This window comes from Symphalangus syndactylus, chromosome 18 (genome assembly GCF_028878055.3).
Source record: "Symphalangus syndactylus isolate Jambi chromosome 18, NHGRI_mSymSyn1-v2.1_pri, whole genome shotgun sequence".
NCBI classification, from domain to species: Eukaryota; Metazoa; Chordata; class Mammalia; order Primates; family Hylobatidae; genus Symphalangus; species Symphalangus syndactylus.
The window spans coordinates 22,074,778-22,099,953 of record NC_072440.2 but is presented as its reverse complement, the minus strand read 5'-3'; the positions used below and the strand labels follow the sequence as shown (position 1 = coordinate 22,099,953).

Below are 25,176 nucleotides of genomic sequence, written 5' to 3'. Positions count from 1 at the left end.
ATTACACCCATTTCAGAGATGAGAAACTTGAGGCTCAGATGGGCCAAGTGCTTTGCCCACGGTCAGCCACTAGGCCAGGATTTGAGCTCAGGGCCTTTGACATTGCACCAAACTGCCTCCTTTACCAGCCACTCTAGGATCCTCTGACGTGTAATTGATTGTCTAACCAGGTCACCTTTGAGAATGAAAGGAAGTGCTATTAATAGTTACACTGGAACAGTATGTGTAATCTAGGCTGTCCTAGGCAAACTGGAAAGTATGGCCATCCTGCCAAAGTAGGGGGCTTTACACAAATCACTTCACTTATCTGCAAAAGGGACACCATGGCAGGACTTTCCCTATGGGGCTCTCACAAGAATTAAATGTCATAATGCATCTTAATGAGCTACAGGACCTGGTATGCATCAGGTGCTCAATAAGTGCTGGTTGCTACTGATGCTGTTAATAGTAATAACCACAGTAGCACTAGTTCTTTGCTTCCATCACTGTCCTTCTAGTCCATTCTTCACTCACAGTCAGACTTCTATTTTGTTTTTTGTTTTTTTGAGATGGAGTCTCGCTCTGTCGCCCAGGCTGGAGTGCAGTAGCACGATCTCAGCTCACTCTAACCTCCGTCTCCCAGGTTCAAGCAAGTCTCCTGCCTCAGCCTCCTGAATAGCTGGGATTACAGGCGCCCGCCACTATGTCTGGCTAATTTTTGGTATTTTTAGTAGAGACAGGGTTTCACCATGTTGGCCAGGCTGGTCACGAACTCCTGACCTCAAGTGATCCGCTCGCCTCGGCCTCCCAAAGTGCTGGGATTATGGGCGTGAGCCACCGTGCCCGGCACTTTTTTATTTTTATTTTTATTTTTTGAGATGGAGTCTCGGTCTGTTAACCAGGCTGGAAGTGCCGTGGTGCAATTTTGGCTCACTGCAACCTCCGCCTCCTGGATTCAAGCAATTCTCCCTGCCTCAGCCTCCCGAATAGCTGGGATTACAGGCGCCTGCCACCACGCCTGGCTAATTTTTGTATTTTTAGTCGAGACAGAGTTTTACTATATTGGTCAGGCTGGTCTCAAACTCCCGGCCTCAAGTAATCTGCCCACCTCGGCCTCCCAAAGTGCTGGGATTACAGGCGTGAACAACCATGCCGGGCGACAGTCAGTCTTCTAAATGTACACCTGCCGGTGCTGCCTGCTGGCTCACTGTCCCGATGCTGTTCCAATTCTCCATGGGACAAAATACTCCTGGGCCGGCCCCCAGGGAAAGAGTTCCTACTGCTGTGCCACTTGAGCAAATGCTAGAATACTTTGTGCCTCTGTTTCCTCATTTGTCCAGCTGCAGAAATAGCTCCTTCCCTTGGCCACCAGCATGGGGATTCAGGGAGCCAGTGGAAGAGGCCTAGCCCCTGGGTGAACAGTAAAGACCTTGTCTCCTTCACCTGCGGGTAAATACAGCTCCTCACCCCAGGCCACAACAGCGCTCAGCCAGTCTCCTCCAGCCGGGTTTGCCTCGGCTACGGGGTCCTCCGCTCCCAGCCTTTGCTGTGCTGTCCCCTGCCAGCTGTGCACTGTGCATTTCCACTGCCCTTCCCTCTTCCTACACATCCTTTAAGACTTAACTCACACCTGCACAGTGGCTCACACCCATAATCCCAGCACTTGGGGAGGCCGAGGCAGGCGGATCACCTGAGGTAAGGAGTTCAAGACCAGCCTGGCCAGCATGGTGAAACCCCCTCTGTACTAAAAAATACAAAAATTAGCCAGGCGTGGGCGGGTGCCTGTAATCCCAGCTAGTCCGGAGGCTGAGAGGGAGAATCTCTTGAATCGGGAGGTGGAAGCTGCAGTGAGCCGAGATCGTGCCATGGCACTCCAGCCTGAGCAACAGAGGGAGACTCCGTCTCAAAAAATAAATAAAAAAAAGAGAGAGAGAGACTTAACTCAGGTGTCATCTCCCCTAGGAAGCTTTCCTGAGCCCCCAGGCCCTGCAGGCAGTGTTAGGGACCTCTCTGTGCCCTGACAGCCCGAGGACTCTATAGTCAGATGGGAGTAGTCAGAGGAGGGTACAACAATGGGAGGCAGGGGCCAGAGATCTATCTCCCCTCCTTGAGGATGGCACAGGGTCCGGGGTATGGCTGATTCCCTGCCCCCCATGAAGGTGGGGGGGGGATCTGTAAAGTCTCTGAGATGCGACCTCCTTTACCTGCCGAGCAAGCCTCCTAGGTGCTCTTGGAGCAGGGAACACTTCACACAACATCTGATGCTGCTATTATCTATCCCACTTTCAGATCGGGAAACCGAGACAGAGAAAGGTAAGTAGTGACTGAGGCAGGACAGGAGCCCAGGCTGTCCGGCTCCAGCGTCCCGGCCTTGACGGCCACTCTACCCCACTCTACCAGTCGCCCCAGTGTGGCTGTCTTCCTCCTGGGCACCGCGTGGCCTTTACCGGATGGAAGGGAATGAGAATGGGGAGGAAAGGAGTGGGCATGTCATGCTTGTAAATATCAAGGTTTAAATGTCCAGGCATTCAAGGCCTCAGATCGAGCTTCCCGGTTCCCCAAACTCCCGCAGGGCACGGCTGGAGGGCCCAGGAGGGAGGAGAGTTCATCAGGCCTGGACGCCCCAAGGCCACGCGGGGAACCGGTGGAGGAGGGGTTGGCGGCCCGGGACCGGAGTCGCCTCCCCGGGGCAGCCCGCACGTTCCCCGGCTGGCCCTGTCCGGGGTGGCGAGCAGAGGCCTGGCCTGGCCCCCAGCCGCGTCCCCTCTAGCTCTCGGCGGCGGCGAGGACGGTGTCGGGGAGGGGGCCGGGCCCCGCCCGCGGGCGGGAGGAGAGGGGCGGGAGGCGGGAGCGCCCACACCCCGCCCCCGCCCCCGGATCCAGCCCGCGGAGCCCGCGGCCAGAGCGGCGCAGACCGGCCCAGCGACTCTCCCGGGCTGCCAGCCGGGACGCGCGGCCGCCGCCGCTGCAGACGACGAGTCTGCCCTCGTCCCGCGCCCCCGGGGCTCGCGGAGCCAGGTAATAGCCCGGGCGCGCGGGTCCTCGGGGCGGGGGGGCGTGGAGGCCGGCGGGTCCCGGCGCCCGCTGGGGCTCTGCACCCTCCTAGGCTCCCGGGACCGGGACGGGGAGAGGACCCTCCCGAGAGAGGCGCCCCAGGGTGCCCACGGGAAGGCCGGGGGCGGCCGCGGAGCCGCGCAGGGAAACTCCGAGCTTTCGGGCTTCGTGTCCCGTTCCGGGCTGGCGGAGGGGGCAGAGGATCGGACGGGGCTGAGCGGCCAAACTGCGCGAGGAGGGGGAGAGCCGAGGGGCAGAGCGGGGGCTGTCTCCGCGCCTTCCTGCGCGGGGGAAGCAAGGGCCGGGGCGGGGAGCGGGCGACGCGGCGGAATGTCTCCCCTCTGCCGAGGCCCACGCGGAGAGCGGGAAGTAGGGGGTGGGGGGCCCAGGGAGATGGACAGGCACCCTGCCCCCTCCCCGACCGCCGCATTCCAGGCTGGAGCCGCGGATGAGGTCATCCCGTCCGGTTCCCCTCTGGCCAAGAAAGCCGGCCGTCCCCTTCCCCCGCGGAGCGACCCTCCGCGTCTTCAGCCCCGTCCCCCCAGGGAATGTTGGATGGCCGAAGTCTTTCCCGGACTTCCAATCCCGGCCGCCCTCCAGATTGTTCTGCCTTTGCCCCAGCCGTGCCAGACCCGCAACGTTCGAAGCCCTTTTCCTAGACCGGGAAACTGAGGCTTAGAGAGGAGAGGGGACTGGCCTGGAGGCCGCAGGGGCACGAAACGTGGCGCGGGGACCCGAGACGCAGCCCGCAGCCGCTTCGCCTCGCCCGGTCCAGGGCTGGTTCGGCTCTAACTCGGGGCAGTGGGCACGAAGCGCATCTCCTTTCCACTTTCCCCGTCGCTCCCTAATGGCCCACGGTGCCCCCTTTGGAATACGGAGGACTGGGTCCCCTAGCGCGACTGAGAACAACTAGCTACTCTGTTCTGGCCTCAGTTTCCCCGTCTCTCCACCTTGAAGCGTCTGGACTTTGAGGAGCAGGAGAAGCCAGCTGCCCGGGTTAACCCCTTATCCCAGGGACCAGAGCAGGTTTGGAGGAGCAGCCGTAACCAAGACAGGGACCCGCTGTCCAGCGGTGGGGGGAGGGGTCGTCACCCAGCTGGATGCCCGCAGGATGTGGGCTGTGTGCACCCGAGCAGTGGCCTCCAGGATGAGACGTGGGCCCCTGGCCAGCACTGCGGCCTGCGCGTGACCCCCAGGTGAATGCCAGGGTGCAGCCGCCCCCGCTCTCCTTCAGAGCCTCCCTTGGCTTCCCCGCGACCACATGTGCCTCCACAGCGGCCCCTGTTGGCCGGATCGCGGCTCCAAAACTTGTTCTTGCGTCATTCCCACCATTGAGTGAGCTCAGGCCATGTGCCCAGGCCTTGACTATCCTCTATAAGGTAAACATAAGGACTCCAGGGACACTGAGGCTGCGTGGTGACCTCCTTGCCTAGGTCAGAGGCGCTGAATCTGCAGAGCTGGGTCTCCTGTCTTCCCAGGCCTGCACCTGCACCCCACACCGGGCTCAGCACTGGACATCCAAGCCCTCCAAATCCTCTTCCCTATTCCCCATCGTCTTCAACCCTGGGGCATTTACCAGCGATGTTGGTCTGTGACTGAGGGTAAATGTCTCCTTTCTGAGCTTCGTTTTTTCCATCTGTAAAAAGGGTGTTCTGAACACTAACGGGCGGTATTCCTGGGCAGGTGAGGGGAGGTGAGCCTGGCACCGGGACACTTGGAGCCCTGCTTACTCCAGTGCCAGGTGAGGCACACCTGATGGCCAGCAGTGCCCTGTGATTGGCAGCAAGTGCCACGTGGCTGCCACCAGGGGTCCCTGGAATGAGAGATGTTAGTGTAAAGGTGTCAGATTTGAACCCATGGCTGCCCTGCTCCAGTATCTGAGGGTTTCATTACATTTTCTACCCTTGCAACTCCCTTGGGAGGGGAACTGCCTGGTGTGCTGTTCCCGTTTTCCACATGGGAAGACCGGGTCCCAGTACCCTGCCCTCAGCTCCACAGTGCTGCAGAGTCTCTCGACCGCAGTAGGCAGGGTGGTATAGGGGGTGGGTAATATTGGGGGGTGCCCAGAAACATTTGAAGGATGGGATCATCGCAAGATTGGGGAGGAAGCTGGTCCCCCAAGTCAAAAGTGACCATGGGGGTTCAGGGGGGAGGAGCCTCTTTTGCTGGGAGAAGAGGTGCTGCCTCAAGAAGTCAGGCCAGGTGTGGTGGTTCACACCTGTAACCCCAGCACTTTGGGAGGCTGAGGCAGCAGGATGGCTTGAGTTCAGGAATTTGAGACCAACCTGGGCAATGGAGTGAGACCCTGTCCTTACAAAAACTGGAAAAACTTAGCTGAGCATGGTGGTATGTGCCTGTAGTCCCAGCTACTCAGGAGGCTGAGGTGGGAGGATCGCTTGAGCCTGGGAGTTCGAGGCTGCAGTTAGCTGTGATGGAGCCACTGCACTCAGCCTGGGTGACAGAGTGAGATTCTGCCTCAAAAAAAAAAAAAAACAAAAAGTCAGGGAGCTGGGATGGGAGCAAGTGGGTAAGGCCACATGGCAGACACTTGTACAGGACATTTGACAGAGGAACACCCTCCCCACTCCCAATCTTTCCCCCAGAGATGCATCCTTAATCCCTGCTGAGCAGGGAAACTTGGCCCTGCCATGAACCTATCACTTAACCTTGGACAGGTCTCCCTTCCCACCGAGCCTCAGCGCTGCCTGTCAAATAGGCCACGCTGCGGCTTTGCAGGGTTGCTGGAGAATCAGATGACATCATGTAATGGTTGGCCAACTGTGGATCTCTTCAGAACTTCAGCAAACATTCCACGAGGACTTCTCGGTGCCGGGGGTGCCAGGGAGGGAAAAAGATGACTCAGAAGTTCCCCCCCCCAACAAGGGGGTGGAGTTAGGGTTGGGGGAGGATCAGATGGTGGGAAGGGAAGAGAATGTAGTCAGAAAACAAAGCAAGCTTTGTCCTATTGGCTTCTTTGTTATCTTGTTATTTAACGTATTTTGAATTTCAAATAACATTAGAAGGGCAGTATTGAGATTTTTATGCTTGGAGGTGGCAGCAATGGTTTTAAAAAAGGAAGAAGGCTGAGCCGCAGATGTAGGTGTTCTTGTTAAGGATCATTATTGACTTTTATCAGCTGAGGTCCCAGGTCTGTGTAGGTAAGTGACTTACCCAAGGTCACAGTGTGAGGACACAGAACCCAGCCTGCCCTCCCACTCTCAGAAGGGGCCAGGGTGATGTTTTGGCATTCAGGTTATCATGGAGATCTGTGATTCAGCTGGCATTGATTTGGCACTTGCTAAGTGCAGAGCCCAAGCTGGATGCCCGAGGGAGAAAGGCAGGAAAATCCAGGCAGCCGCCCCACCCTCCAAGTGCATTGCCGATCTCGGGAGGCGAGACTGGGCTCCACAAGCCAGTCAAGGGCTTATGTGAGTCAGAGGCTCTGAGTTCAAGTCTCAGCTAGCTCTGTGGATCTGACCTTGAGCCAGCTTTGCCCTCAATGGGCCACAAGAAAAGCATAGAATCACAGGTGCGCTCTAGCCTGGACTTTGTATGATACTAGAAGGAAAGGGGTCAGAACAAGAGATGCTTAGAGAAGCTGGAGCAGGGGAGGATGTGTGTGTGTATGGTGGGGGTGGGGAATCAGGAAGGAGAGATGGGCAAGAAATAGCTTTTGGCACCAGCTGAGCTTTTTCCAAAGCTTGCTCCCTGACAACAAGGCTCCTACATCAATTTGACAAACTGTGATAAGGTCTTTTCCTGCGGGCCTCCTCAGAGCCTTGAATATGCTCACACGTGGAGGACGCAGCTGGAAAAAGCCAGTTTTGACCACAGGATCCTTATTCCAGGAAGCTCCTTGAAGGTGGATGGTTCAGAGGAACCTCTGCTCTGGCTGTTTGCCCAGCTTCACAAAGCCTTGGTGAGGTGTCTCCTCCCTCCTGGCTTCGCTGCGTGGCAGAGATTTTAATGCACAGAGAAGGGAGGTGACTTACTCAGTTACTCAGCAGGAGGCAGTGTAGCCTGGGGCTCCAGGGCTCTGGGATGTGGGGCCTGTTTCACCATTTCTTACTATGTAGCCTCGGGCAAGTTACTTCACTTCATGCCTCAGTTTCCCCTCCCTAATATCGTGCTGCCGTCAGGAGTAATGTTTTTGTTGTTGTTGTTGTTGTTGTTGTTGTTGTTTGTGAGACAGAGTCTAGCTCTGTCGCACAGGCTGGAGTGCAGTGGCGCAATCTCGGCTCACTGCAACCCCTGCCTCCCGGGTTCAAGCAATTCTCCTGCCTCAGCCTCCTGAGTAGCTGGTATTACAGGCGCCCGCCACTACGCCCAGCAAATTTTTTGTATTTCTAGTAGAGATGGGGTTTCACCATGTTGGCCAGGCTGGTCTCTAACTCCTGACCTCATGATTCGCCCGCCTCGGCCTCCCAAAGTGCTGGGAATACAGGCGTGAGCCACCGCTCCCAGTCCCTCAGGAGTATTGTATGGGTTTAAACGATGAGGCAGGTGAGGTCTTGGCACTTAGTAAGTGCTTCATAAGTGGGCCCTGCAGAATAAGTGCTTTCTTTTTTCTTTTTCTTCTTTTTTTTTTTGAGACAAGGTCTCGCTCTGTCGCCCAGGCTGGAGTGTGGTGACACAATCATGGCTCATTGCAGCCTTGACCTCCTGGGCTCAAAGGATCCTCCCTTCTTAGCCTCCTGAGTAGCTAGGACCACAGGCACACACCACCACACCCAACTAATTTTTTTTTTTTTTTTTTGTAAAAGCCAGGTCTCATTATGTTGCTCACACTTAGAATGAGTGCTTCTATTTTTTCCTGATACATGGCTTAAGTGTATAGCTCGATGAATTATTTGTCCCCTGTTCAGTCAGTACTGCTCAGAGGCTGCCATCTTTCTGATTGCTAATAGCATCAATTGGTTTTGCCTGTTACTGAACTTCCTTTTTTTTTGAGACGGAATTTTGCTCTTGTTGCCCAGGCTGGAATGCCGTGGTGTGATCTTGGCTCACCTCAACCTCTGCCTCCCGGGTTCAAGCGATTCTCCTGCCACAGCTTCCTGGGTAGCTGGGATTACAGGCACGCACCACCACGTCCAGCTAAGTTTTGTATTTTTAGTAGAGACGGGGTTTCTCCATGTTGGCCAGGCTGGTCTCAAAGTCCTGACCTGAGGTGAGCCACCCACCTCAACCTCCCAAAGTGCTGGGATTACCAGCATGAGCCACCGAGCCCAGCTGTGTTCTTGAACTTTCTATACACAGACTCACTTGGGTCCCCATGTGCCTAGCTTCTGCCCCGCATCAGTTGGAAGTCTCCATCCGTGCGGTTGGGTGTGATCATCTATCCTCTTCAGCTGCTAAGGTTTGGACCCCGGATTTCCTCCTCTGTCCCGGGCCTGCCATCACCACCTGTTCTGTCTTCCCTCCAGGTCTCCACCCCTGGGCAGGAGAGGAGCCGAGCACCTCGGGGATGCTTTCTCTGTGCTTGAACATCTATAGCTGCTTCTGAGGGGCTGGGAGCCGGGCCCGGGGAGAGATGAGCCATGGACCCCCCACAGCCTCAGCATTCGGGGACCTCACCTTAGGAGAGTGCCATTTACAGCTTCCGCCAGGGCAAAGGAGCTGAGCAGCCATCCCAAGCCCAGCCCACCTCCCTCCCCCGGCCCCTGGTGGGCATGGACTAGCAGCTGTGAGCAGCCAGAGGTGATGCCCGGCCCCCAGGGGGGCGGAGGCGCCCCCACCATGAGCCTGGGCAAGCTCTCGCCTGTGGGCTGGGTGTCCAGTTCACAGGGAAAGAGGCGGCTGACTGCAGACATGATCAGCCTCCCACTCGGGGACTTCCGCCACACCATGCATGTGGGCCGCGGCGGGGACGTCTTCGGGGACACCTCCTTCCTCAGCAACCACGGTGGCAGCTCTGGGGGCACCCATCGCTCACCCCGCAGCTTCCTGGCCAAGAAGCTGCAGCTGATGCGGAGGGTGGGGGCGCCCCCCCGGAGGATGGCATCTCCCCCTGCACCCTCCCCGGCTCCACCGGCTATCTCCCCCATCATCAAGAATGCCATCTCCCTGCCCCAGCTCAACCAGGCCGCCTACGACAGCCTCGTGGTTGGCAAGCTCAGCTTTGACAGCAGCCCCACCAGCTCCACGGACGGCCACTCCAGCTACGGTGAGGGCCTGGGTCATCTTGGCCCACTTTTCAGAGGCTGAGGCTGAGGCTGAGGCCCAGAGGGGTTCAGTGGCTCCTCCAAGCTCCAAGTGACCACAGAGGTCAGGCCCAAACCCCACATCATGGATGGGGAGGGGGTGCAATGGTGGGAACCAGCTGACTCCCCAAAACACCTGAGGTTGAGAGTGAGGAGGTGGAGTTTGAGTTCTAGCTGCCCCTTACTTGCTGTGTGACCTGGGCAAGCACGTCCCCCTCTCTGGGCCTCGGCTGAACCAGTCACCCACCCATTCTTGCCCTCTTCAACCAAAGCCTTCCCCTCATGTCGGAATGATATCATGGAGAGGTGAAGGGCCTGGGCTCTGGATTCCAATCCGGTTCTTGCCTGATTTTCAGGAAGTCAATTGACCTCTATAAATTCAAGTCCTCGCCTGGATAATGAGTCTCTCGGGGTCATTGCTAAGATTCAGTGCCAGGAGAGGCACAGGGGGGCTGGTACATAGTAGGCGCTCAGGACACTGGAGCTGTTGTTATCTGAACTTGGTTTCCTGTAACTCGACAAATTTGGAAAACCACTCACAGGGACCGCAAGCCAGGGGCCTTCCTGCCCAGCCAGAGAAGTGCCACCTTGGCTGTTCGATCAGCGCGCACCTGAGAACCATGGGCCCCTGCTGCCACCTGGTGGCCACTCCCTGCCTTGAGGCATTTGGGGCAAATGCTCTAACGCCCCTGCCCCAGGCGGCTGCTCAGAACCGCACTGAGGACTGGTCCACAGAAACCCGATTCTGTCTCAGGTCTGTAGTCCTGGAAGCAGGGGTGGACGTGTCTGTCCTTCATTTCTATACAGTCAGACCCTGATTGCTGGTCCCATCCTGTGTCCACAAATCAGCTCACGTGCTATGGGTTCACCTGCAGCCATCGGCCAGTGTCATGGCAGGGAGCCGGTGGCCATGGCTGAGGTCACATTTGGGACTGAGAGGAGATTTGAGCTCCAGACTTAATTCCACCTCATCAGACTTCTATGGCTTTGGGCTAGCCCCTTTGCCTCATCCCAAACTGAGCCTCACTTTCCTCATCTGCGTAATGGAAATGAGGATAATGATGATTTTCAGCTTTGGGATAGACAGGAAGATGACACAGGTGACCATAGAGCGTATTCTATTGGAAAGATGGGAGGAACCGAGGCCAGAGAGGGGAGGGACTAGCCAGAAGCCACACAGCAAGCCAGGACTGGTCCTGTGTCCCCTCCTGAATTCCTGGTGAGGGACCCCAGCTCTGAGCCCACTGCCCATTTCTCTTCTAGGCCTGGACTCTGGGTTCTGCACCATCTCCCGCCTGCCCCGCTCGGAAAAGCCACATGACCGAGACCGGGATGGTTCCTTCCCCTCTGAGCCCGGGCTTCGCCGCTCTGACTCTCTCTTGTCCTTCCACCTGGACCTCGACCTTGGGCCCTCGCTCCTCAGCGAGCTGCTAGGGGTCATGAGCCTCCCGGAAGCCCCTGCAGCTGAGACTCCAGCCCCTGCTGCAAACCCCCCAGCCCCTACTGCAAACCCCCCAGCCCCTGCTGCAAACCCCCCAGCGCCTGCTGCAAACCCCACGGGTCCTGCTGCAAACCCCCCAGCCCCTGCTGCAAACCCCCCAGCGCCTGCCGCAAACCCCCCAGCGCCTGCCGCAAACCCCCCAGCGCCTGCCGCAACCCCCATGGATCCTGCTGCAAATCCCCCAGCCCCTGCCGCAAATCCCCCAGCCCCTGCCGCAAGCTCCACACCCCATGGACACTGTCCCAATGGGGTAACAGCTGGGTTGGGCCCAGTGGCTGAGGTGAAGGCCAGCCCAGTGGGAGGGGGTCCCCGAGGACCTGCTGGCCCTGCCCTCGGCAGGCACTGGGGAGCAGGCTGGGATGGTGGCCGCCACTACCTGGAGATGGATGCGCGGCAGGAGCGGGTGGAGGTGCTGCCCCAAGCCCGGGCCTCCTGGGAGAGCCTGGACGAAGAGTGGAGGGCACCCCAGGCAGGCAGCAGGACCCCGGTGCCCAGCACAGTGCAAGTAAACACCTTTGAATTTGCGGATGCTGAGGAGGATGATGAGGTCAAGGTGTGAGGGGCTGGGGCACGGTCCCAGGGCCCCATCTAGGTGCAGAGCCGGCCCCTCACCTAACAGCTGGTTCCTACCAGACCAGAGAGGGGAGAAGCCAAGTTGCCCCTAAACCCCTCCCCACCTCTGCAGGACAGACATGGGAGGGAGGACAGGGAAGGCCAGGCTTGTTCCGGGACTTTTATGCTCCCAGAGGCCCTGCCAAGCTGACCACCTCCCCTGACTGCCACTCTGGACCTAATAGCTGTTCCTTAGGCCCCACTCCATGCCACCCCCAGCAGCTGGAGGACCCAGCCTCACAGTGTGGCCTTTGTGCCAGACCAAGCTGCCTGTGGGGAGCGGGGGGCGGGGGGCAGGGAGTGTACCACACAGGGCCATTGTCTCACCTCCCAAAGGGACCGCCTGCCCCCAGCTCATCCCAGAGCGTCCCCGCTGCAACCCTGACAGCCCTCTCCCAGGCCGCTTCCCCAACATCCCCACCCCAGCCTCCCTCTTACCCCAGAAAGGTCAGGTATGACCTCCCGGGGAGGAATCCCACCTGCCTGTATGCCCCAGACTTGCCTCTGGAGCCTGATTAAATAAGGCTGTTTTGATAAAAGGTGTCCTGCAAGATGCTTGGGGACCTGGGACAACAGCATCAGCTCTGCCTGCTTCAGTCCCCTCCCCTCCAGGGAGTTTAGAAAGCCAAGGACCCCCCATCAAGGCCCCCAGCAGGGGAGGGAAGTGGACCCGCCAAGGGGAGGGTAATGAGTAGCCAGGCTGGAATGCCCCTGAGATAAGAGGCCCAGGTGGGAGCCCTTATCTGCAGTTCCGGGAACAGCCCCTGGCCCAGGTGCCCGGGACTGGTGTCTGCCCCATAATCCCACAGGGCAGCGTAGTATTTGCTCTGGCGATAGTGGGGGCAAGTAGACAGAAGCAAGTGCGTAGAACTGTTGGGAGCATGTCTCAGCCTCCCAGTGTGGCAGCCGGGTGTCCTCATATCTCAGTTTCCTCCTCAGTATCATGAAAATGCCAGAAGTATTAAAATGCATGGAAAGAGAAATGCCCTTCTTAGGTATCGGAAGACAGATTAAATTTAGCCACAAACAGCCAACGTCAGGTGGTGAGCTCCTTGTTACTAGAAGTATGCAACCAGAGGATGTGTGGCAGGATCACTATGGGACCTCAGGATTCCTGAGAGCAGGACATTCTGGATCATGGGGTGCCTTCATTCAGAGGTCCTCAGACCAGGGGTATCCCATGTTTTTGTATACTTGAGGGACCCAAGAGAGAAAGGAGTCACGAGCCACGGTTCTTGCCACAGGGAGACTCGATAAAAATGGATTATTTTGGTTGCTTTTAGCCTTGGGGCAGGAACTGCAGGTAGGGATAGGGGAACACACCCAAGGGCTGTTGATCCTGGTGTGACTCAGAAGACCCAGGACAGAGAATCTCGGCTGGAAGTCTTTTATTCTTTTAACTTGAAAGAGGACATGTTGAACCCGCCCCTTACACTCAGGTAGCTCAGGTGGCTGTGGCCCAGCCTGTTGGGAAAAGTTAGCTCGTGCTCATCTGGCAGCTTCACCTTGAATTTGTCACTCTCAAAGGTCACCGTGAACTGTGGGGAGGGAGGGTGTCAAGGAGGCAGGAGGCCCTGGAAATGGGCCAGGGCAGTGCCTGATGGCTCAAACAAGGCCAGCACCTGTGTCCAGGCCAGGCTCCCTTCCATCTGGGCCCTCCCCTTGACATCACCCCAGTGCCCTTTCCCTCTTTGACCTCACCTTGACCTCTGACCCTGGGCTGAAGCACAGGTGATCTTCCCGTTGTTCTTGCCCCCAGTTGCTGCCGTCCAATGAGTTGCAGACAATAGTGGATTCGCTGAAGCGAGGGTTGAAATGCAGGTTCAGCTTGTCTGTCCCCTGACCCAGATTAATTACAAAGCTGCATGAGAAGGGGTAGCAGGTGAGGTTCAGGGCTCAGGCCTGGATAAAGCAACTTGGGTTGGAGGACCTTGGTTGACCACAAGCTGGAAGAATCAAAGCTTGTGTTAGTTGAGATCTGTGCCTTAAAACAAGGGAGGTAACAACCTGCTCAGACTTAGCACTGTGGTAGCACATTCCGTTTGGAGCAGGGATCACGCTGTTGAGAGAAGGGTAACTGATAGTGACAGCTTCAGGAATTGGGGGTGGCTCTCCTGGGAGAGAGAAATGCTATCTCTTAGATATCTGAAGACCTATTAAATTTAGCCACAAACAGCCAACCTAATGTGGTAGCTCCCCGTCACTACGGGTATGCAACCGGGGTTGTATGATTTCTTAGCAGGATCACTTACAGGAGCCTGGGCTAGACCTGTAGGGTTCCTGAAAGTGGGGCATTCTGGGTCATGGGGTGTCTTCATTCGGGAGTCTCAGACCAAGGATATCACACATTTTGACAAACTTGAGGGACCCAAGTAGGAGAAAGAAGTCACTTTTCCCTTAGCTCCTATGACATGCATCTCTCCGCCTCTTCCCTAACCAAAAGTAGATAAAGCACAGTTCCAAGATGTGCTGACAGGTTCTGCAGGCGAGAGAGCCCTTCGCTGGACTGTGACTCATGGAGGCAGTGAGGCCGCTGGTTCTAACCAAGAGGATGCCAGCAAGACCACTCAGCCTCCCCTGGTGGCTGCCCCGGTTTAATGCTCATGAAAGGCCAGCCTGTGGCCATTCCGCTGGGTAAAGAGGGTGGTGTCTCTGGGGATTTGAGCATTCCCTAGAGGCACCTGCCCCGCAGGGGGCCAGGCAGAGTTCCAGGGGCTTCTCCACCTGCCTCTTCAATGGCTGTTGGGGCAAAAGAACAGGGCATATGGCATCAACTCTGAAATTCTGCAGGTCTCCAAACCTAGCCTCAGACATGAAGTGGGGGCCAGCAGGGGTGTAGGGAGAAGGGTGTGAAAAAGGGCCCGTTGGCCTGACGTCCCTGTTGCCTGACCACTTCACAGGGCTGCCCTGCCCGCCCCACCCACCCCGCCCGCCCTGCCTATTCCGAGCCTGCACACTCCCCCAACCCTGAAACCTTGCTCACCCATCAGCGCCATCGGCGATCCTGCCTGTGATCTTCAGGGTTGACCCCGGCTTCATGTCCATGTTCTTAACCTCAAGTTCCCCCTGGACCAACAGAGAAACATTCCACTGGAGTCCCCCCAGAAAGTCAATCCCACACTTGCCCAGCACCTTCATCCACCTCATCCCAACCCAGCTGCAGGTCTCATAATCTCCCTGCTCACATGAGGACGCAGGAGACAACCAAGCTGGAAAGTGGCAGAGCCAGAGCGCTCTGATCAAGGCCTCCCAGAGCTTCCCCACTCCCTGCCCTGTTTTGTTTTTATCCACCCCAACCCGAGGAGGCACAGGGCAGAGGCTCAATTTGCCCATCTATGAAATGGGCAGAGTGCTTCCTGCCCAGTTCTGCAAAGTGTTCAAGTGATGAAATCACACTGCCCTCAGCGGAACCCCAGAAACAAAAATATGATATGGAAAATGACTGTAACAGAGGCACGAGGTCTTGGCCCATCCAAAACTAAATCTGACCAAGCACAGTGGCTCACGCCTGTAATCCCAGCATTTTGGGAGGTCGAGGTGGGCTGATCACCTGAGGTCAGGAGTTTGCAACCAGCCTGGGCAACATGGTGAAACCTCGTCTCTACTAAAAATAAAAAAATTGGCTGGGCACGGTGGCTCACCTCTGTAATCCCAACACTTTGGGAGGCCAAGGGGGGCGGATCACGAGGTCAGGAGATCGAGACCATCCTGGCTAACATGGTGAAGCCCCGTCTCTACTAAAAATACAAAAAATTAGCCAGGTGTGGTGGCAGGCGCCTGTAGTCCCAGCTACTCCGGAGGCTGAGGCAGGAGAATGGTGTGAACCTGAGAGGCGGAGCTTGCAGTGAGCTGAGATCATGTCACTGCCCTCCAGCCTGGGTGACAGAGCGAAACTCCGTCTCAAAATAATAATAATAATAATAATAATAATAAATAAAATAAAAAATAAAAAAATTATCTGGGCATGGTGGCGGGCGCCTGTAATCCCAGCTACTCGGGAGGCTGAGGCGGGAGAATCGCTTGAACTCTGGAAGCGGAGGTTGCCATGAGCTGAGATCGTACCATTGCACTCCAGCCTGGGCGACAAGAGTGACTTTTCATCTCAAAGAAAAACAAAAAAAAAGGCCGGGCGCAGTGGCTCACATCTGTAATCCCAGCACTTTGGGAGGCCAAGGCGGCCAGATCACCTGAGGTCAGGAGTTTGAGACCAGCCTGCCTAACGTTTAACCCAGTCTCTACTAAAAATGCAAAAATTAGCCAGGTGTGGTGGCATGCATCTATAGTCCCAGCTACTTGGGAGGCTGAGGCAGGAGAATGGCTTGAGCCTGGGAAGCAGAGGTTGCAGTGAGCCGAGATCATGCCACTGCACTCCAGCCTAGGCGACAGAGCAAGACTCCGTCTCAAAAAAAAAAAAAAACTAAGAATCTATAAAACTCCACAAGTCCCATGTCCATCAAAGTCTCTCTCCAAGCCTCACTTTCCCCTTCTGTAAAATTGACTAATTTGATTTATTCATTTAAATAATAGTTGCTAGCCTGGGTGTGGAAGTGTGTACCTTTATTCCAGCTACTCAGGAGGCTGAGACAGGAGGGTCACTTGAGCCCAGGAGTTGGAGACCAGCCTAGGCAACACAGCGAGACCCCCATTTCTAATTATTTTTGTTGTTGTTGCTGAATGCCAGCTGTATGACAGACCCTGTCACACCAGGGAGACACCACCAACCTTCAAGCTGGTTTTGAGAGGATTCAAGAACATGTTTGTGAAATCCCACACACAGGGCCTCACATAGACCAACAGCAAATCAAAGGACCACCGTCATTTATTGTTTTACTTTCCTTTTCCTTTTTGTTTTTTTGTGATTTTTTTGAGCAGAGTCTTGCTGTGTCGCCCCGACTGGAGTGCAATGGTGTGATCTCGACTCACTGCAACCTCCACCTCTCAGGTTCGCGATTCTCCTGCCTCAGCCTCCCGAGTAGCTGGGACTGCAGGCATATACCACCATGCCTAATTTTTGCATTTTTAGTAGCGACAAGATTTCACCATGTTGGTGAGGCTGGTCTCAAACTCCTGGCCTCAATTGATCTGCCTGCCTCAGCTCCCCGAAGTGCTGGGATTACAGGCGTGAATGAAGCCCAGCCTTAATTTTCTTTTTTAAATTTTTTCTTTTTTTCTGGACAGTGGTCTGCCCGAATGACCATCATTTTGATTACTTGTTGTTATGATTCATCTGCTCCTTATTTTCCACAGGAAAGCAGCACCTGAATTTCTGTACAGCAGGAGCCTCCTCTAGTCTCACGATGGTTACTAGGGAAGATTTCTAAGCTGGGTTTTCAAAGCTCATTACCCAAGGCTGGGCGCAGTGGCTCACGCCTGTAATCCCAGCACTTTGGGAGGCTGAGTTGGGTGGATCACCTGAGGTCAGGAGTTTGAGACTGGCCTGGCCAACATGGAGAAACCCTGTCTCTATTAAAAATACAAAAATTAGCCGGGTGTGGTGGCACATGCCTGTCGTCCCAGCTACTTGGGAGGCTGAGGCAGGAGAATCGCTCGAACCCGGGAGGCGGAGGTTGCAGTGAGCCGAGATTGTGCCACTGCACTCCAGCCTGGGTGACAGAGCAAGACTCTGTCAAAAAAAAATAGCTCATTACCCAAGACCAGTTTTGCATCTATGACCAGAGGATGAGGGTTGGTCTGACCAGGACGCAACAGGCACCAAAGATTTAGAACAATTTATGGGAGGACACTTACACTGTGGGAGTTCTGCTCACTGACTATTTTCTTCTTTTTCCGGAAGGAGCATAATCTGAGATGCCCTGAATGAGCTCACTGGACTGGGGCACTTTGCCAGAAGTCAAGGGCAGTGGCCATGGGAGGACCCTCAGTGCCCTCTCGCTGGCAGCTGCCTCCTCTCTGCAGAGGAGGAAGTGACCTGCTGGTCACACATAGGGGTAAGTTGTAAGGTATTGCACAACTCTCCCACAGGCAGTAAGTTCCTTTTTTTGTTTTGTTTTGTTTTGTTTTTTGAGATGTTGAGAGATGGAGTCTCACTCTGTCGCCCATGCTGGAGTGCAGTGGTGAGATCTCAGCTCACTGCAACCTCCACTTCCTGGGTTCAAGCAATTATCCTGCCTCAGCCTCCCGAGTCACTGAGATTACAGGCTCCCACCACCACACCTAGCTAATTTTGTTTGTATTTTTAATAGAGACGGGGTTTCACCACTTCGGCCAGGTTGGTCTCAAACTCCTGACCTCAAGTGATCCTCCCCTCTGGGCCTCCCGAAGTTCTGGGATTACAGGCGTGAGACACCACACCAGGCATTTTTTTTCTTTTCTTTCTTTTTTTTTTTTTTTTGAGACAGAGTTTCACTGTGTCACCCAAGCTGGAGTGCAGTAGCACCATTATAACTCACTGCAGCCTCACAGCCTCCTGAGATCAAATGATTCTCCTGCCTCAGCCTCCTAAGTAGCTAGGACTATAGACATGTGCCACCATGCCCAGCTAATTTTTAAAATTTTTGTAGAGATAGGGTTTTGCTATGTTACCCAGGCTGCTCTGGAATTCCTGACCCTCAAGTAGTTCTCCCGCCTCAGGCGGTAATACATTTTTTTTTTTTTTTTTTTGAAAAGTCTTGCTCTGTCACCCAGGCTAGAGTGCAGTGATGTGATCATAGTTCACTACAGCCTTGACCTCTTGGGCTCAAGCAATCCTCCCACCTCAGCCCCCCAAGTAGCCTGGACTACAGGCATCCCACCTGGCCCAGCTGATTTTTTTTTTGAGATGGGGTCTCACTATGTTGTCCAGGCCAGCCTCGACCTCCTGGGCTCAAAGGATCCTCCCATCTCGGCCTCCCAAAATGTTAGGATTACAGGTGTGAGCCACTGTGCCTGGCCTGGCAGTACATTTTATAAGAGACAGCTGGAGGAGGCAGCAATGCTTAACCCAGGACAGCGGGCCATGACCGTGGCATGTCAGACACGAGGCTGCTCAGACCAGGGCTTCTCAGCCTTGGCCCTCTGGACGTTTGGGGCAGGCATTTCTTTGTTGGGGTCTGTCCCTTGTGTTGTAGGATGTTGAACAGTATTCCTGGCCTCTACCCACTGGATGCCAGGGACACCCTCCCCTGAGCGGTGACAACTAAAAATGTCTCCAGACAGGGTCCGTTTTCCCTTGGGGGCAAAACCTCCCTGCTTTAGAGAAAGTGGGGTTCGGAGGCTGGACACCTAACTCCCCACATCTTCCCTTAACACAGTGGGGTGGGGTCCAGATTTTGGAGCCAGACAGACGGGATTAAAATCAGTCTCTCGCTGGCCGGGTGCGGTGGCTCACACCTGTAATCCCAGCACTTTGGGAGGCCGAGGCGGGCGGATCACGAGGTCAGGAGATCAAGACCATCCTGGCTAACACGGTGAAACACCATCTCTACTAAAAATACAAAAAAATTAGCCAGGTGTTGTGGCGGGCGCCTGTAGTCCCAGCTACTCGGGAGGCTGAGGCAGGAGAATGGCGTGAACCCAGGAGGTGGAGCTTGCAGTGAGCCGAGATCGCACCACTGCACTCCAGCCTGGGCGACAGAGCAAGACTCTGTCTCAAAAAAAAAAAAAAACAATCAGTCTCTCACTGACAAAGACCATTACCTCTGGAAGATGAGGTTATCCAGTGAGGACTGTCCAAAGGGGGCTCAAACAAGAAGCAGAACACAGGTGTGCCCGCCACACAGCCGGCACTCACAGACGTGTGCCCTGCACACACACATGTCTAACACCAAACATCAGGAGAGGGCTCCCTGCCTCCTGCCAGCAGCCTGTACCCACGCCCCGAGCCCTGGAAGTCAGGCCAGGATAGGGGAGCTGGGACTGGGCTAAGAGAAGCACCCCCACTCCCGTTGCAGCTCCTGGGGGCTACCTGGCTGAAACAGCAAAGCTCAAGCTCCAAGGATAGAGGTGGGGGCTGCTGCAGGGCAGAGGCACTCGGAAGTCCAGGGTTAGGGGTGCACTTGGACAAATAGGGATCTTGAAAGCTGTGGGAGGGTGCAGGCCCGGAAGCCTTGTCCCCACCCAACAGAGTCAAAGGCTCAGAGAGAGACAGGCAGAACTGGGTGGGGGTGGGGTCATCCCTAGAGCCGGGGGGTGGGGAGTTGGGGGCCCAGACTCTAGTGCCGACTCTGCCCCTAATTGGCAGAGGGGTCTGGGGCCAGCTTAGCCCGTTTCTGGGCCTTGGTTCCCTTATCTGTCATATAAGGGATTTGGATGATGTGACCTCTGGAGATGGAGAGAGAGGAAAGAAAAGGCAGAGGTGAGATGACCAGGAAAGAGAGGGTCAGGAGAGTCTGTGGGCCACAGCAGTCCTCCCCAAGAGGCAGAGGGTGATAAGGGCATAAACCCTTCCACGCAGGACCCCTGGCACATTCAGGTCCTGCATTCCCCCTGCACTTGAATAGCGTCTCCTGAAAATTCATGTCCACCTGGAACCTGTCAATGTGCCCTTTTTTTTTTTTTTTTTTTTTGAGATGAAGTCTCGCTCTGTCACCTAGGCTGGAGTACAGTGGCACGATCTTGGCTCACTACAACCTCTGCCTCCCGGGTTCAACCGATTCTCCTGCCTCAGCCTCCCAAGTAGCTGGGATTACGGGTTCCCGCCACAACATCTGTCTAATTTCTTTTTTTTTTTTTTTTTTTTTGTATTTTTAGTACAGACAGGGTTTCACCATGTTGGCCAGGCTGGTCTTGAACTCCTGATCTCAGGTTATCCGCCTGCCTCGGCCTCCCAAAGTGCTGGGATTACAGGTGTGAGCCACCGTGCCCAGCCTCAATGTGACCTATTTAAAAATAGTTCCTTTGCAGGTGTAATCGAGTTAAGAGGTCATACTGGTTTAGGGTTGGTCCTATATCCAATACGGCCAGTGTTCTCATAAGAGGAGAGAAATGTAGACACAGAGACGGAGACACACAGAGGAGGCCATGTGAAGTCGGAGGCAGAGATTAGAGTGGTGCAAGCCAAGGAATGCGGGGAGCCACCAGAAGCTGGAAGAGGCAAGAAAGAACCCTCCCCTAGCGCCTTCAGCAGGAGCGTAGCCCTGTAGCACCTTGGTTTCAGGTTTTTACTGGCCAAAACCAAGACAGAACAAACGTCTATTGTGTGAAGCCACCCACAATTTGGTGGTAATTTGTTATTGCAGCCCTAGGCAATGAATACACCATCTAATCCTCAGAAGACGCAGCCTGTGATCCCATTCCACAGATGTAAGGAAGACTGGGGCTCAGAGACGGTCAGTGACTTGGCCAAGGCCACACAGTAAAGCTGTGGCAGAGTCAGGTGTAGAATCAAAGAATCAGAGACCTCAGTGGGAATCTACTCAACCCCTTGTGATTTGCAGCTTGTGGCCTTGGGCAATTTGCCCTCCAAGACTTGGGTTTTGTGTGTGTGTGTATATGAGACAAAGTCTCACTCTGTTGCCCAGGCTGGAGTACAGTAGTGCAATTATGGCTCGCTGTAGCCTCGACCTCCTGGGCTCAAGTGATCCTCCCACCTCAGCCTCCCAAGTAGTTGGGACTACAGGAGTGTGCCGCTACCCTTAGCTAATTTTTCAAGGCAAGGCGTAGTGGCATGCACCTGTAGCAGAAAAGGTCTCACTCTATTGCCGAAGCTGAGATCTTTTTTATCTCTATAAAGATCAATGGAGGCCAGGCACAGTGGCTCACACCTGTAATCTCAGCACTTTGAGAGGCCACAGCGGGAGGATCCCTTGAACCCAGGAGTTTGATATCAGCCTGAGCAACATAGTGAGACCTCATCTCTACAAAAAACAAGAAATAAGCTGGGTGGGGTGGCTCACGCCTGTAATCCCAGCATTTTGGGAGGCCGAGGTGGGCGGATCACCTGAGGTCAGGAGTTCGAGACCAGCCTAGCCAACATGGTGAAGCCCTGTCTCTACTTAAAAAATACAAAAATTAGGCCAAGCGCAGTGGCTCACACCTGTAATCCCAGCACTTTGGGAGGTCAAGGCGGGTGGATCACCTGAGGTCGGGATTTCAAGACCAGCCTGACCAACATGGAGAAACCCCATCTCTACTAAAAATACAAAATTAATCAGGTGTGGTGGTGCATGCCTGTAATCCCTGCTACTCGGGAGGCTGAGGCAGGAGAATCGCTTGAACCTGGGAAGTGGAGGTTGTGGTGAGCCGAGATCGTGCCATTGCACTCCAGCCTGGGCAACAGAAACTCCGTCTCAAAAAAAAAGAAAAAAAATTAGCCAGGTGTGGTGGCACATACCTGTAATCCCAGATACTTGGGAGGCTGAGGCCAGAGAATTGCTTGAACCCAGGCAGCAGAGGTTGCAGTGAGCTGAGATCAGGCCACTGCACTACAGCCTGGGCAACAGAGCGAGACTCCATCTCAAAAAAAAAAAAAAAAAAAAAAAAAAGAAAGAAAGAAAAGAAACAAACAAAATTAGCCAGTGTGGTAGTGAGTGCCTGAGGTCCCAGCTACTCAAGAGGCTGAGGTGGGAGGATCATTTGAGCCAAGGAGGTCAAGTCCATAGCGAGTTATGATTGCCACCACTGCACTCCACCTGGTGACAGAGCAAGACGCTGTATTTTCTTGTTGTTGTTGTTGTTTTGAGATGGAATTTCACTCTTGTTGTCCAGGCTGGAGTGCAATGGTGCAATCTCCGCTCACCATAACCTCTGCCTCCCAGGTTCAAGTGATTCTCCTGCCTCAGCCTTCCCAGTAGCTGGGATTACAGGCATGCGCCACCAGGCCTAGCTAATTTTGTATTTTTTTAGTAGAGACAGGGTTTCTCCCTGTTGGTCAGGCTGGTCTCAAACTTCCAACCTCAGATGATCCACCCGCCTCGGCCTCCCAAAGTGCTGGGATTACAGGCATTGAGCCACCGCGCCTGGCCCAAGATGCTGTTTTTTAAAAAAAGACTCCTGTCCAAGTTCTTTGCTGCACAGATGGGGAAACTGAGGCCCAGAGAGGGACAGTCATGGTTTTCCCTAAAAGCCCCCACCCAGGCAAAGACGAAGATGAACAGAGTGGGGCAGGCAGCAGGGGGCTGGTGTCCTCACCGTCATGGTGACAGCTCCTGGCGGCAGCTCCCGGTGGCTCCTGGAGGCCTGTGCTCAGGGTCTCAACTCGTGGTCAAGCTTATATCCTAGAATATTACACATTAACTCCCTCAAGGCCCTAAGTGAGGACTTTGCCCCTTCTACCTGGTGTCTCCCCGCCTGCATCTCCCAGTACCCAGCACAAACAGGCAGAAGACTCCTCAGCCAGCTCCACCCCACCCAGCCCGGAGCATCCTCCTGGCCTCCCTCCAGCCCAGCATCCTCCTCCTCAGTGCTCCCAGAGCCTGAGAGGGGAGGCAGCCCCAGCTCTGCCCCCACACAAACCGCAATGTAGCCACTCGACAGCTCTCCCAGCCTCCCTCACTGAGCCCAGCTTCCTTGCCTGTAAAAAGAGAGATTTGCTTTGCAAAAAAAATAAATAAATAAATAAAAAGTCTAAGCTTCTAATTTTCTTTTCTTTTTTTTTTTTTTTTTTTGAGACGAAGTCTTGCTCTGTCACCCGGGCTGGAGCGCAGTGGCACGATCTCCGCTCAGTGCAAGCTCTGCCTCCTGGGTTCACGCCATTCTCCTGCCTCAGCCTCCTGAGCAGCTGGAACTACAGGCACCCGCCACCACGTCCAGCTAATTTTTTTTTTGTATTTTCAGTAGAGACGAGGTTTCACCGTGTTAGTCAGGATGGTCTGGATCTGTTGACCTCGTGATCCACCCACCTCGGCCTCCCAAAGTGCTGGGATTATAGGCATGAGCCACCGCGCCTGGCCTAAGCTTCTAATCCTCTATGATGTCATGATTCATTGTCAGAGAGCATTATGTTTTCTTCTTCTCTCCCCATATTATTTATCTGATCGGACATGTAGGTTTCAAAACCAATACATGGATTCAAAGAAAAGATTTCAAAGTATTTACAACAAACGGTCAAAAGCAGAGAAGAGCCGGGCGCAGTTGCTTAAGCCTGTAATCCCAGCACTTTGGGAGACCAAAGCAGGCGGATCACCTGAAGTCAGGAGTTCGCGACCAGCCCAGTCAACATGGTGAAACCCTGTCTCTACTAAAAATACAAAAATTAGCCGGGCATGGTGGTGGGCACCCATAGTCACAGCTACTCAAGAGGCTGAGGCAGGAGAATCGCTTGAACCCAGGAGGCGGAGGTTACAGGGAGCTGAGATCGCACCACTACACTCCAGCCTGGGCGAGAGAGTGAGGCTCCGTCTCAAATAAAAAAATAAAAAATAAATAAAAGTGGAGAAGGAGTGGGAGGCCTGAGTGGGGACACAGAGGATGAAAATGCTTTGCTCTTGACTTCTGTTACTTATGTAACTGGCATGCTTACTATAGACAATTAGAGATATTAAATAAGAAGAAAAATAATCACTTATAATGCCACTGCCACGAGGGAACTGGCTCACTCTATTGGCACATTTCCTTCCAGGCGGTTCTCCACAGATTTACATTATAGACATCCTTCTGTCTGTGCAATTGTTTATCTTTCTTCATTTGGGAAACATTAAAGACCACAAATCTATATTTCAGAATCATACTTTAATGCCTGCGAAATATTCCACCTTTCAACTACTGAATTTATTTAACCAATTTCCTTCTGCTGAATACTCACATTAATTCTAAATTTTTGCTATTAAAAATACTGCTGCATTAAATCTATTTGGACATAAAGTTTGGCTGCCTCGTGACAACTTATATAGGGCAGATTCCCAGAAGGAGAACTTTTCTAGAGCTCAGCATTTGGCGAACCAGAGCATTTTCCATCAGAGTTGGCGGTGGCCACTCCGGGCAGGATGTGGGGAGCTGGCCTTGCTGAGGGCCCTCGATGCCAGGAGTCTGCAGGTGGCTCACTGCCCAGTGCCCACGTAGGACACCACCTTCAGTCCCCTGCCAGCCCGGGGTGGGGAGGGACTTCCTCCTTTCACCCACAAGGAAATTAATCCTCTCTCGGCCTTTCTCCCAGAGGCATGGTAAAACCCCAGTGAGATAAGGAATTTTAAAAGGCTTTCTCCCTGGAAACTAATCAACAGAAACTATACCTTTTAAAGGTGGCATTTTTCTGATTATAATAATAATATTATCTCACTATAGGAGGTTCCAGAAAGTACACAAAGTAAAAGGAACTCAAAGTTCACTTGTTTTAAAAGAATGTTCAAAAGCAGGGGAACATGACCATACATATGATTTATGTACTTTGCTGTATATATGTTTTATACCAATGAAAGATTTAAAAAAAGAATGACTGGGCGCGGTGACTCACCCCTGTAATCCCAGCACTTTGGGAAGCTGAGGTGGGTGGATCGCTTGAGTCCAGGAGTTCGAGACCAGCCTGGACCACATAGTGAGACCCTGTCTCTACTAAAAAATTTTTTTTTAATTAGCCGGGCATGGTGGCACATGCCAGTAGTCCCAGCTACTCAAGAGGCTGAGGTAAGAGAATTACTTGAGCCCTGGAGATCCAGGCTGCAGTGAGCCACGATTGTGTCACTGCACTCCAGCCTGGGTGACAGTGACGGACCCTGTCTCAAAGGAAAAAAAAAAGAACAGAAATTCCGATACTCACATCTGTAACCTTGTCATCTTAACAATGGGTAACTTCTGAAGAGCATTCTGCACTTCGCAAACCACTTTCTCCAGCCCTCATTGTTATAAGCTCACAGTACATACTCAAGGGAACCTCTGTTCTCACCCCATTTTTCAGGTGGGGAATTAGGAATCCCAGGGCATTCTGCACTTTGCAAACCACTTTCTCCAGCCCTCATG

At 54.1% G+C, this 25,176-nt stretch overlaps 2 protein-coding genes across 5 annotated transcripts in view; one reads left to right on the top strand and one right to left on the bottom strand.

Annotated features, from left to right (window-relative positions):
• Positions 1–2,852: 2,852 nt before the first annotated feature.
• CDC42EP1 (CDC42 effector protein 1) lies at positions 2,853–11,885 on the top strand. 3 transcript variants are annotated; one of them, XM_063622598.1, is made up of 4 exons: positions 2,854–2,997; positions 8,457–9,196; positions 10,497–10,793; positions 10,857–11,885. In XM_063622598.1, exons 2-4 carry the CDS (start codon positions 8,734–8,736, stop codon positions 11,291–11,293), a joined length of 1,197 nt encoding a protein of 398 aa, XP_063478668.1. In that variant the 5' UTR covers positions 2,854–2,997; positions 8,457–8,733; the 3' UTR covers positions 11,294–11,885. The 3 variants fall into 3 exon arrangements, with proteins under 3 accessions (XP_055107619.2, XP_063478668.1, XP_055107620.2); XM_055251644.2 differs by having other exon boundaries at positions 2,853–2,997; positions 10,497–11,885; XM_055251645.2 differs by lacking the exon at positions 2,854–2,997 and adding an exon at positions 5,991–6,191 and having other exon boundaries at positions 10,497–11,885.
• A 701-nt stretch (positions 11,886–12,586) lies between these two features.
• LGALS2 (galectin 2) overlaps positions 12,587–25,176 on the bottom strand; it is a 35,312-nt gene continuing 22,722 nt past the window's right edge. Inside the window, exons 2-5 of one of the 2 annotated variants that reach the window (XM_055251647.2) lie at positions 22,414–22,499; positions 14,330–14,412; positions 13,048–13,207; positions 12,587–12,884 (exon numbers count right to left, since the gene is read on the bottom strand). In XM_055251647.2, coding sequence (XP_055107622.1) covers positions 12,735–12,884; positions 13,048–13,207; positions 14,330–14,412; positions 22,414–22,419 — 399 coding nt within the window. In that variant the 5' untranslated portion in view covers positions 22,420–22,499 and the 3' untranslated portion in view covers positions 12,587–12,734. Of the gene's footprint in view, positions 12,885–13,047; positions 13,208–14,329; positions 14,413–22,413; positions 22,610–25,176 lie in introns of those variants that run through there. The other variant, XM_063623103.1, reaches the window with a different exon arrangement.